This window comes from Coregonus lavaretus (assembly GCF_964263955.1).
Source record: "Coregonus lavaretus genome assembly, chromosome: 17".
NCBI classification, from domain to species: domain Eukaryota; kingdom Metazoa; phylum Chordata; class Actinopteri; order Salmoniformes; family Salmonidae; genus Coregonus; species Coregonus lavaretus.
In genome coordinates this window covers 16,807,465-16,820,579 of record NC_140004.1, presented here as the reverse complement: position 1 = coordinate 16,820,579, position 13,115 = coordinate 16,807,465, and the positions used below count along the sequence as shown (strand labels likewise).

Sequence of the window (13,115 nt, the reverse complement as noted above, 5' to 3'; positions counted from 1 at the left end):
TATCTGAAAATAGGCATAATAAACCTGCTGTTCATCCACTCCAATGGCTGCATGAAAACGGTATGTACTGCTGTATGCACACAAGAACTAGAGAAGTTGTGAAATTACGTTATCAAGTCAACAATATTTTCAAAGTTACATTTATTGCACATGGTAAAAAACATATGTTCCAATACAACAAATAATTGAAATAAGTCACATGTAAGTAGACAGTCAAAGGAAAGATAAAGCAATTCCCACATCCAGTTAGCTCCTGTTCAGTGTCAGCTAAGATAAAGTCTATTACGTTATTTCCCTCTTCATTATTGATGGTCCCTACACAGTGGGATGGATGGACACAATATCTACAGGCGAAGATAATGTTCTGGTTGAAAATGTTAACCTTAATGCTGAATGGAAGATTAGATCAATACACCAGTTCAAATGCGTTGTACAGTCGCTACATTATGAGGACCAATCTCTGATGGAGCTTTCTATAACACTGACTCTTCCTCTTCCCTAAAGCTGTGTGTTAGGGCCGGACTGGTGAGAGGTAGTTCTCCTGGGCCTCAGACCAGTGTACTCTCCATCTTGGCTGGGGTACTCTTCTCTGATTCTCCACAAACTACAACTGGGCATGACAGGGATGCTTTCTCTGAGTGGGGCCCCGAATCTCCAGCTGATGTACTGTCTGTAGGCGCAGTGGCGAAGGGCGGCGATCCGCTGCTCCCCCTCGGTCAGGTCAGAGAGAGGCTCCCTGTACAGCAGCACTATATCCAACAAGGGCCGACTCAGCACCAGCTGTTCAAACAGGGAGGAGGTGGTGATGCAGCGACCACTGCTCTGTCTGCAGCACAGCTGCTCCTGGGGATGGGTGGAAGGAAGACAGCAGCCACACAGACACCAGGCTGGACGGTTGGGCTGGGGGAGAACCTGGGGCTGCTTGTCTACGATGTTCCCTTTCTGCAATACACCAACCATGGCACTTAGGTGCCCTGTGTCATCCTGGCAACAAGTGTGCAATACATATCAAATTAGTCATATGCACTGATACAATATGCATGTATTACCATACTGACTTACTGTATAAAAGACGAGGAGGATAACAAAGTGAGCTTAAAAGTGACATCTTTAGAGCATCTGTTGTATCGGGGTGAGAATGGCACTGCATTGGGGAAAACACAGTTATGCTAACCTTGCATGGGTGAATGGAGATGGGCTTCACTTGTTGTAAACTTTTCTTATGTGATCTTTTCACCACTCTTATATGGTTCTCGTCCACAAACGAGACACAGAGAATGCACTGGAACATAGAAGAAGAATAGTCTCATTGTTCAGCGTCTCACCACATATTTACCTCAAACAATTCAGCCAATGATAATGAAAATCTTGCTGTGGGTTTGTATAATCCTCAGTGGGGAATGCCATCCCACTCCTACCTGCTGTCTGTCCTGAACAGATTCAACCTTCTTCTCTGAGTAGTTCTGTCTGGCTTCTTTAGAGTAACAGCTGGTCCCAATGAGCCAGTCGATGAAAACAGTGGTCTATGAAAAATCACAATCATTGTCCTTTACTTTGCCTGTTATTAGTTTTGCATTTGAAACAAGTTGGATAAAAATAGCTGAATAACACTCACCAGTGCATAATATGATAGAGTTGATCCAATAAAGATGATCAGTTGGATTATGCTGAATTTTCCTGCCTTAAAAGAACATTCATGATATAAATTACCATTTGTATTTTTCTGATTTTCATTAATTAGAATAATAAATGCAGCCTCCCGAGTGGCGCAACGGTCTAAGGCACTGCATTGCAGTGCTAGAGATGTCACTACAGACCCGGGTTCGATTCCGGGCTGTATCACAATTGGGCCAGCGTCGTCCGGGTTAGGGGAGGGTTTGGCCGGGGGGGCTTTACTTGGCTCATCGCGCTCTAGCGACTCCATGTGGTGGGCCGGGCGCCTGCAGGCTGACCTCGGTCGTCAGTTGAACTGTGTTTCCTCCTACACATTGGTGCGGCTGGCTTCCCGGTTAAGCGGGAGGGTGTTAAGAAGTGCGGTTTGGTGGGTCATGTTTCGGAGGATGCATGACTTGACCCGAGCCCATTGGGGAATTGCAACGAAAAAGGGGGTAAAATATATTTAAAATAAAAAATGCACATTCACAAGATTACCATCATTATTATTGGAGGTTTAAATTATGAGACTTACTGAGTCATACAAACCTTTCCAAACACCATGACATCAAACCTGATCCCAAATGCTTTAAACAGGGTTCTCTCCTCAACACCTTTCTCTATCTGATATCTGGCAAACCTGCCAACACAAGTAGTAGGTTAAACAATGTAATATCTGGATTGCACTGATATATAAAATTACAAATGTCTATAGCACTATTGATTGACAGCTTTCCATAATTTGACATGGGTCAGCTGACCATGTATGACCTATGACATGACCACTGGCCTCAAGAACAAGGCCTGTCACATTTACCTGAAGTTGAGACCAGGGTACAGTGTTCTATTGCTCTCCTTCTCATCCAGCCGGCGGAAGGAGTATTTGGGCAGACAGTTCCGCAAGAACCCGTCCAGGTTACAATCCCACTTGATTTGGATCCCAATGACGCCACCCTTTGGTGAGAGAGCATGGTGGAGACGATCTACTCAACTTGTTTTACATCAACCTGACAATCATGTAATCTGACGTAATTAAGGTGATTTAGGGCTAGATTCAATCCGTATCGCCGAAGTATCGCGGAACAGCCGCGTTATATCTCGATTTAAATTTAAAGGCAATGTTCCCGCGTTTGTGGAGACTGCAGTCACGGTAAACGCTGCGCATTGGCCCTCCTGTAGCTCAGTTGGTAGAGCATGGCGCTTGCAACGCAAGGGTTGTGGGTTCGATTCCCACGGGGGGCCAGTTTGAAAAACGTATGCACTCACTAATTGTAAATCGCTCTGGATAAGAGCGTCTGCTAAATGACTAAAATGTCAAAAATGTCGGCTCAATCGGAAATTACCGTAACATTTTTACGCAGGTACGGATTGAATCCAGACCATAATTCTGTAATTCATTAAGTAATCAAATATGTCCAACGTTATGAAATGCCAGTATGTGCAGTGCCAAAATTGATGCAGACAACAGTGAGTGACATCCATAATTGAGGGTCATAGAGTTAGTTTATGTGAAAGTTTGTGGTTGTTTGAGAAACTCCCTCTAACAGAGCAGCCCACCTCAACTGCCATCTCTGAGAAGTTTTCTCTGGCCTCTTGTACAATGTCCCCCAGACGGAAGATGGGGCATGAGGGGTCTGTATGCCTGTTAAACTGGCAGCGCTTCAGGTAGCTTTCCGTCATCTCAGGGAGGATGTTCCTTCTGTAAGACAAAAACGCATCAGTTAGATCCACTTTCACTGAATTGAAGAATGTGCTTGTTTTCCATATGATTATGACAGATGTAAGATCTTAATTTGAGCCAGTTTGCTACAGCAGGAAAATACAGTGGGGAAAAAAAGTATTTAGTCAGCCACCAATTGTGCAAGTTCTCCCACTGAAAAATATGAGAGAGGCCTGTAATTTTCATCATAGGTACACGTCAACTATGACAGACAAATTGAGAAATAAAAATCCAGAAAATCACATTGTAGGATTTTTAATGAATTTATTTGCAAATTATGGTGGAAAATAAGTATTTGGTCACCTACAAACAAGCAAGATTTCTGGCTCTCACAGACCTGTAACTTCTTCTTTAAAAGGCTCCTCTGTCCTCCACTCGTTACCTGTATTAATGGCACCTGTTTGAACTTGTTATCAGTATAAAAGACACCTGTCCACAACCTCAAACAGTCACACTCCAAACTCCACTATGGCCAAGACCAAAGAGCTGTCAAAGGACACCAGAAACAAAATTGTAGACCTGCACCAGGCTGGGAAGACTGAATCTGCAATAGGTAAGCAGCTTGGTTTGAAGAAATCAACTGTGGGAGCAATTATTAGGAAATGGAAGACATACAAGACCACTGATAATCTCCCTCGATCTGGGGCTCCACGCAAGATCTCACCTCGTGGGGTCAAAATGATCACAAGAACGGTGAGCAAAAATCCCAGAACCACACGGGGGGACCTAGTGAATGACCTGCAGAGAGCTGGGACCAAAGTAACAAAGCCTACCATCAGTAACACACTACGCCGCCAGGGACTCAAATCCTGCAGTGCCAGACGTGTCCCCCTGCTTAAGCCAGTACATGTCCAGGCCCGTCTGAAGTTTGCTAGAGTGCATTTGGATGATCCAGAAGAGGATTGGGAGAATGTCATATGGTCAGATGAAACCAAAATGTAACTTTTTGGTAAAAACTCAACTCGTGTTTGGAGGACAAAGAATGCTGAGTTGCATCCAAAGAACACCATACCTACTGTGAAGCATGGGGGTGGAAACATCATGCTTTGGGGCTGTTTTTCTGCAAAGGGACCAGGACGACTGATCCGTGTAAAGGAAAGAATGAATGGGGCCATGTATCGTGAGATTTTGAGTGAAAACCTCCTTCCATCAGCAAGGGCATTGAAGATGAAACGTGGCTGGGTCTTTCAGCATGACAATGATCCCAAACACACCGCCCGGGCAACGAAGGAGTGGCTTCGTAAGAAGCATTTCAAGGTCCTGGAGTGGCCTAGCCAGTCTCCAGATCTCAACCCCATAGAAAATCTTTGGAGGGAGTTGAAAGTCCGTGTTGCCCAGCGACAGCCCCAAAACATCACTGCTCTAGAGGAGATCTGCATGGAGGAATGGGCCAAAATACCAGCAACAGTGTGTGGAAACCTTGTGAAGACTTATAGAAAACGTTTGACCTGTGTCATTGCCAACAAAGGGTATATATAACAAAGTATTGAGAAACTTTTGTTATTGACCAAATACTTATTTTCCACCATAATTTGCAAATAAATTCATTAAAAATCCTACATCCTATTTTCTGGATTTTTTTTTCTCATTTTGTCTGTCATAGTTGACGTGTACCTATGATGAAAATTACAGGCCTCTCTCATATTTTTAAGTGGGAGAACTTGCACAATTGGTGGCTGACTAAATACTTTTTTTCCCCACTGTAATCCTGCAGCAAGAGGAAATTTGAATTATTATATGGATTATAATTAATGGCCATTTTTGTAGGGGTTTTCCTTATGGAAAATCAAGTCTGAAATGTCAAAGTGGAAATTACAAACTTCTGAAGCCTTTAAAATGTTTAAACCTCAAATACACTACACGTTTTAAATGTCCTGCATTGCAGGAAAGTTATCCTGCAACTGGGTGTTCAAATTAAGATCCTACATCTGTAAAGGTGGTAAAGGTTACTCTGAATATAATATACTTGAGAACTGTGGTGTGCAAACAAAAAAGTGAAATTAATTGATATTGAATTGGACTGTCTCACCTCATGAAGTTAAAGTTTGGGAATCTGACGTTGTTTTTGATGAGGACTGTAAAGTTCTCAGCTGATGCCAAGAGAGCAGGCCTAGATGTCAGAGCAGTCATCAATTGCATTATTGAAGCATAGTTGTGAAAACAATAATTTTTTACAGCAGACGGTTTCATTTTCACTTCAAAGTTTCTGTGAAACTACTGTGAAACAATGTTCCTTGGCATATTTGACTCTATATACACATGCAGCACTAACAAAGTGAACTTCCTCCACATTAGAGGAACTGAAGTATAAATATAGCTGTCGGACAGTGGTCTATGTAGAAGAGAAGATAACATTATTTACTGAGTAACTAACCTCTGAAGAGACCACAAATCAAATCACAATGAATTTGATGAGAGAAAGAGGACAGACACACATAAATGCAATAAAATAAAATCACATAAAACTGATGCTGAGAAAACAATAATAGTGAGCATATTTACTTGGGGGGCTTTTTCTTGGTCTCTATGGGGCACCATGCAGACACCTCACATGTTTTTCGTGTCACATCAAACTTCACACATGCACCTGTCTGAACCCCTGATGAGGAAAGCAACATTTGAATTATTGTATGGTTCTCATGACAAAAAATACTAACTATTATCTTAGATGTTCTATTATCATGTGTCTACATGTTTACTACTACTGTGTAAACGTATATAACAATAATGTATCTGCCTATAGTAAAGAACCCAGAGCAGAGCTGACCGTCTGAAACCTCAACACATCAGGGACAAATTCCTCCCATCCATGCAAGAACTAATGGTATCACCAGATAGAGATGACACAAACAGAGGAGAAGGATCATGGGAGAAGTTCTAGACAGTTGTAGTTGTACCGTGACTGTGCTGATCCCAGAACCCCTTTGCACAGTCCTTGTCTGTCTGACACACTTTTCCATAAGGAGGGACCTGTAATATAAACACTCCTAGGAGATTAGTGGGTTCTAGTCATCAAATAGTCTGGTTAATATAAATGATATAAGACATTAGAATGTAGAGGAATTGGAGAGGGACATCCTACTGGCACTCTACCTCAGGGCATTTTCCTTGCCTTTGTTCTTTTGTAACAATGACATTGGTCACCACAAAAAATGAATTCTTTCCCTTAAACAGAAAGTCAAACAAATGTATAGAAAGTCAGAACCAATGTAAAAATATGTGCATGTATATCACAAATGTAATATGTGTATAATATACAACAATAAAACAAGAATATTCTCTCACTCTCTCTCACACACATAAACACACACACACACACACACACACACACACACACACACACACACACACACACACACACACACACCTGTGATGGTCCACTGTAATCCACAACGTCCCATACTATAGCACCAACATCTGGTAAACTGGTCAAGGCCACTCCCTTGACCTTAGCAGTAACAGAGCTGACCACATAGTCATGTTCTTGGTACTCCTTGTTCCAGAGCATCATAATGCTACAATATAAAACAATATTTGATCATGGTATGTTGCAAATCGGAGTAAGTTAGCCTACTTTTTTTTAAATATATATATATATCCCTGATCGTTTTAAAATACTATTGGTAAGGCTACAAGGGGATGGATGGTAAACAATTTAAAATAAATAGTAAATACAATTGATGCATGTAATACATAATTATTTTACAATGAAATCATTATATAAAACATTCATACTTTATTTTCATGCACACATTCTTGATCAGTCAAGGCGCGTGGGCGTTCGTCGTCTATTACCGTTATTACCGCAAGCTAAATCCTTCTGCAGAATAGCCTACTCACCAGATGAACATCAGTATGACTCCGTTAAATGTCCATTTCAGCGATCCGAGCCTTACACTTTGTATTCGGACCAGTTTATGTGTTTCATACTCACATAGATTTAGCAGTTTACAAGGCATTTTGGACTGACTGAGAGAAGCGATCTCTTCTGACTCATACTTGGTTCTTCTCCTTCCTCAGTGGGTCAGTGATCACATGCCCTTAGGATCTGCATATAGCTGTTGCAGTTCCATTGACCGAACAATATTCTACGTCTGTGAAATTCAAGACTGGTCCAGTCATCGTTGTTGTGGAGGCAGTGTGCAAGCACATCCCTATTGAGCAGCCAAAGCGGAAACAAAGTAGCCTTTGTCGATTGTTTTAAGTTATTTGTTACTTTGAAATGATTTGACAATAAATTGCATGAAAAGTACATGAATAATCATATATTCATATTGACTAATGATGTAGGCCTTGGGGTATACAGGTAATAACATGAAAATAGGTAAAGGGTATTAAATAAAGATTTCTGTCACTATCAGTATTTGCAAATCAAAGGGTCACATATCCTCATGAAGGGAGTCATTGTATCTGGGCAGGGGCGCAACTTTCACTGGGGATGGGGGGGACATTCTGAAATTGCATTTTTGTCCCCCACAGTTTTAATCTTTGGAATGTGATACAAAACTAGGCAAAGGTGTGCTTTAGGACCATGCAGACACCTACGAGCGGTCGGGTAGGCTGTTTGGAGTGTTTATTCGACTGGATTAAGGACCACGCGGGCACCACAGAGCGGGCTGACAGGCTGTGTGAAGGCAAAGCTTCTGGAAGGCTGGCTGGACCTGCACGGGAGAGTTGAACATAGTTCAGTGTACACGTTGCACTCTTTCACCAAGTTGTGAAAGGAACAGAAACTGGCTACTCTTTAGTTGACTGATGTAGCCGGCAAGGTAACTGCTGTTTAACTTAACAGAAAACCCCAGAAACTAGTGTTTATTCGCAGTGCTGAGCTAGTATTGTAACTGACATGTAATGTTAGCTAATGTTTCATCCCCTCTCGACTGAGGTGAATGAATAAGTTACGCTAGTGAGTAGGTACCTCTAGTTATCTGTCAGATAGTAATAATAGCCACCTCATATAGCTATCTAACAGCAGTTTTTTGTATGGACATGTTTTGTAGCCTTTGTTTTGTCATGTTTCAGAAGTAAATTAACTTGGCAAGCTTTCGCCAGTTGATGTACTGTTAGAGAGAGAGCTGGCAAAAAGTTGGCTTACATTAGCTATTATTATTGCCTCAATCAAACTAGACCTGAATCAAACAATGAAACCATCGGGCAAACGATTGAAGATTGATATTCAGAAGTTTTTTCAGCGCAATGTGAGTTCTATTAGTCAGTATGTCAATGTAATGTTATTGATCTGTCAGTTTCCCTAGCTAATTCCTTACTTTTCATACTGACACAGTAATAAACAGCTCTAACGTTACAGGCTTCACTGTCATGGTGCACAGTAGAGGTCTGCGCGGGACTTCATCTCGCTCCCACCCACACCCGCTGGCTTTCTGTCCGACTCCCACCCACTACCACAAGAACTGGTCCCAAACCCAACCGCAGTCCCGCAATGTTATTTTAGGCGTATGTGACGCAGCTCACTTGCCAGCCATGGTCCCAGCTATTTTGCGCCCTATAGGTAATATCAAATGCGCAAAAATAACTTAAGAAATAGGTTAAATTACCAGAGATTCTCACATGGCCCTTACATTGTATTACTGGGCTATATCAGCCAATATGCTAGATGTAGTTTGAAGAGAGCAGAGTTGGAGAGACTTGCACTTTCTCTTTAGCTATTTTTATAGCCTACCTTTTAGGAGTGGGAAGATTTTCAGACTGAGAAATATGGGTGATCAATATTTAGGCAATGTAGTAAACTATAGCCTAATCGTAGGCCTATTTAGGAAGTACATTTCCTTGGAAAAATAACTGTCCCGTGCTACTCCGTCCATGTATACAAAGGCTATAGCCTACCAGTGGTGGAAAAAGTACCCAATTGTCATACTTGAGTAAAAGTAAAGATATGTTAATAGAAAATGACTCAAGTAAAAGTGAAAGTCACCCAGTAAAATACTACTTGAGTAAAAGTCTAAAAGTATTTGGTTTTAAATATACTTAAGTATCAAAAGGAAATGTAATTGATAAAATGTACTTAAGTATCAAAAGTAAAAGTAAAAGTATAAATCACTTCAAATTCCTTATAGTAAGCAAACCAGACGGCACCATTTTTTTTTTTTTTTTTTTTATGTTCAGATAGCCAGGGGCACACTCCAACACTCAGACATAATTGACAAACAAAGCATTTGTGTTTAGTGAGTCCGCCAGATCAGAGGCAGTAGATGACCAGGGATGTTCTCTTGATAAGTGCATGAATTGGACCATTTTCCTGTCCTGCTATGCATTCAAAAAGTACTTTTTGTGTCAGGGAAAATGTATGGAGTAAAAAGTACATTATTTTATTTAGGAATGTAGTGAAGTAAAAGTAAAAGTTGTCAAAAATAAAAATAGTAAAGTACAGATACCAAAAAAAACTACTTAAGTAGTACTTTAAAGTATTTTTACTTAAGTAATTTGCACCACTGTAGCCTACTCTATTTAATTGAGACTACACGCGCACCTGATCTCGCAGGTATGGCTATTGAACTGGAGGCAGCAAGAATGATGACAGTGACACTTGCTACGTTTTGCATAATCCACTTCTTTTCATTATCAATATTTATTTACAGACACTGTAGTAAACTACAGTCTAATCGTATTTAAGTTAATTTCATATTCAAGTTAACTGCCACAAGATTGTTCGCCAATGTAGGCAGCTTACTCTATTTCAATGAGAACACACATACTAGGTGCATTTGAACTCTAACGCCCAACTAGGAGAGGTAGGCTACTGATGTTGAAGCAGTGAATTATGAAAATTATGTGTTTTTAGTAGGCTAACGCATACAAAACAGAAAGAGGACTGTTTCAAAATAATCTGTGGGACAACAAAAATATTTTCATCCCAAAGTCATCTGTCTGACCGCCTGCTCCCCCGCTGTTAAGTGAATTATTTAACAAACTATTTTAGTGTCTCTGTGCGTCTCCCAAAAGGTTGTAAGTCTTTTGGGATTTAAGTAACGGCCAGAGTCCCGGTCTGCATAGTCAGAGATATTTATTCATTGAGAATTCTGAAACAAAATGGTGGTACAATCCTTTTATACACATAAGTCATACTAAAAATCCTGCCCCCCCCCCCTTAGGCGGCCTGTATTTTTCCACTATACACATCTTGTAAACACACACACACCTCGGCTCAGCTCATGTTTTCCTCTGCTCTCCTGACCATCACTGTTCTGATCTTTTCCCACTCCTTGCTCGGCCAGGTGCAGATATCGCATCCTCCCTAAATTGGGAGGCCCCTTTATCTTGGTTTAGACAGTTCTCCATTGTTGTCTGGTCTAACTCTTACTCACATTGCTAAATAGTAGCTCAATGGTAGCTTACTGGTCCTACACTCACACATTTCTAACACATTATACACAGTTTCAGGGTGTAATAATTAGTCATTAATAATTAATCTATCACCCGCCTGTAGCATGAAAAATGCTGATCACACTGCAATGATCTCTGTCGGGACCCGCAGGTCCTGCAGGCATCCTGCGGGAATGCAGCCCTCTAATGCAGTCAGTACACAACACTATGCTCATCATGTCTTAGCAGGATCAGATGGTGACAGTGGTCCCAGAGGGTCAGACAGCCAGGGAAGACCAGTCCACGGTGCTCAGGTGAATTTTGAAGTATATTCAGTGAATTCTACAAAGTTCCATCTTGAATTGATGGGTAGACCTACAGTAGCTACAGGATCTGGGAAAAATGGTAATTTCAATTATTGAACCAGTGATTCTATTCTTGGATAATATAATGTATAGATGTAGACCAAGGTAATTCTTTGTCATGCCTCATTTTAGGAGGATCAGATGGTGACAGGGGTCTCAGCAGTCAGACAGCCAGGGAAGACCAGTCTGTGACAGAGGTGAGGTGAATTGTTGCAGATACAACACTTTATTCTCTCTGTCCAGCAAACACTGGACAAGCCAGATGCTATTTTAAGGCAGTCTGACAAACCTCCAAAGTTGATTTCCAAATTGTATCAAGAGTTGATAGAGGCTTTTCCCGATGACACAAAACATGTCAAACAAAAATGTGAGGAAGACCTGGGAGACGCTATTGATGACGATGAATGGATACATACAGTATATGTTAGAATGCCCAGTCATGTTCATAGAATCTCAGACATAAATTACTGCAGTTTAAAACCATCCATAGAATGTACTATATGCCAGTGAAACTGAATTTCATGCACTCAGAAATTGTATTATTCTACTGGAGGTGTAATGCACAAAAGGGGACATATTTGCATATGTTGTGATCTTCTGAAGGTTGGCTGAATTCTGGTAAGAGTATGTTATTTTATCTCAGCATGTCTACAGATTCTCCATTCTCCCTGTTTTTGTTTGCTTGGAAATGTTGATGCTGGAGACTGTTATCAGAAGAAACTGTGTAACCTAGAATTTATATTGTCTAATAAATGCATTGCCATTAATTGGAAGGTTGGTTATCCTCCCACAATGTATGGAAGAAATGTCAAGTTATGTACAGTATCACTAGATTTGTTTTAAGATTAAGGATATACTGTGCTACTTTCATAAAGTCTGGATGCCTTATATGGAATACTGTATGACAAAAGGAGTCTGTACTGAAAACATGCCCATGTCAGAGATTTAGGCAATCCCTAGCTGCTGGGCTGCTTAGTCCTGGCCCTGGGGGTCTGCTGTACTGTTGTCACTCTGGCCTTGGCCTAACACACCTGAAACCAATAATGAATGTTTCACTAAGATCCTAAAGCTGAGTGTGGTGTGTTGGGTTGGGGCGCTACAGGGCCGTGGACCCCTAGGGGCAGGACGGGGTGACCCAGCTATATTATGTGCAAGTAAAAAGAGCTCTACAGTACTGTTAGGCCTATGATATGAATTATACAGAGGGTGTACTGTTTCTGTGTGTTAATGGGTAGGTGTATGTGTGTTTTCATTCAACTTTTGTTTTCCAAACCTTTCCCTTGAGACAAGTTGTGTTGGGGAGAGAGTTGAGTTATTGACTAGACTGGTGGGGGTCGGGCGTGTAGGCGTCTCGGGTTGGCTGGGCGGTCTGGCTGAAATTTGATATAGAGGCAGTTGTCTTTGTACTTTATTTGTAAGAGTTGTTCATTTGTTAGGCTATTGGTTAAAGGTGCAATACAATATTGATTATTGAATTATCATGGATCTAGTTCAGTCTTATCAATGCCTTATATGGAATACTGTATGAGTTGATAGAGTAGTTGATAAACATATTTAAACATATTTAATAATCTCTTACCTAGCTTTGATGACTGTGGGCATTTTTGCTTACTTTTTGTTGTTCTAAATAGGGCCATGGGTCATATTAGATTGTGTAGAAATGCAGGAAATGTGCCAAGTTATGTCCCCCTCTGCAAATAGCACTGCTGGGTGATTTAAAAAGTCATAGTCAATCGATCAATAATATAATAATACTCTTAGCAAAAATGTTTATTTTTAATTTACAATATGTAGAATCTATGAGAATAGAACGGTTCAGAACTTTTGTGAAAAATCACAACAAAAATATATGGTAAATAGAAATCTAAATTGGATGGTGTTCAGAGATAGATGGGAGGGGTTGAGTGGAGCTGAAGGATGGGACTAAAAACAAACAAAATATAACAATTGTAAAATATACTGTGTCCATAAATTTGGATTTCATGTAATGGACATACACAAAATAGTCCAAATTGGTGAAGTGAAAGAAATAACTTGTTTCAAAAAATTCAAAAAAA

At 40.7% G+C, this 13,115-nt stretch overlaps 1 protein-coding gene across 1 annotated transcript; it reads right to left on the bottom strand.

Annotated features, from left to right (window-relative positions):
• Positions 1 to 130: 130 nt before the first annotated feature.
• On the bottom strand, positions 131 to 7,332 carry LOC311144337 (P2X purinoceptor 4-like; the record flags this gene model as incomplete). Its single annotated transcript, XM_084180372.1, has 13 exons — positions 131 to 984; positions 1,175 to 1,282; positions 1,419 to 1,523; positions 1,616 to 1,681; positions 2,203 to 2,293; positions 2,471 to 2,607; positions 3,211 to 3,352; positions 5,403 to 5,483; positions 5,876 to 5,972; positions 6,271 to 6,343; positions 6,467 to 6,538; positions 6,741 to 6,888; positions 7,214 to 7,332. 13 exons carry the CDS (start codon positions 7,330 to 7,332, stop codon positions 499 to 501), a joined length of 1,725 nt encoding a protein of 574 aa, XP_084036498.1. The 3' UTR covers positions 131 to 498.
• Positions 7,333 to 13,115: the final 5,783 nt, after the last annotated feature.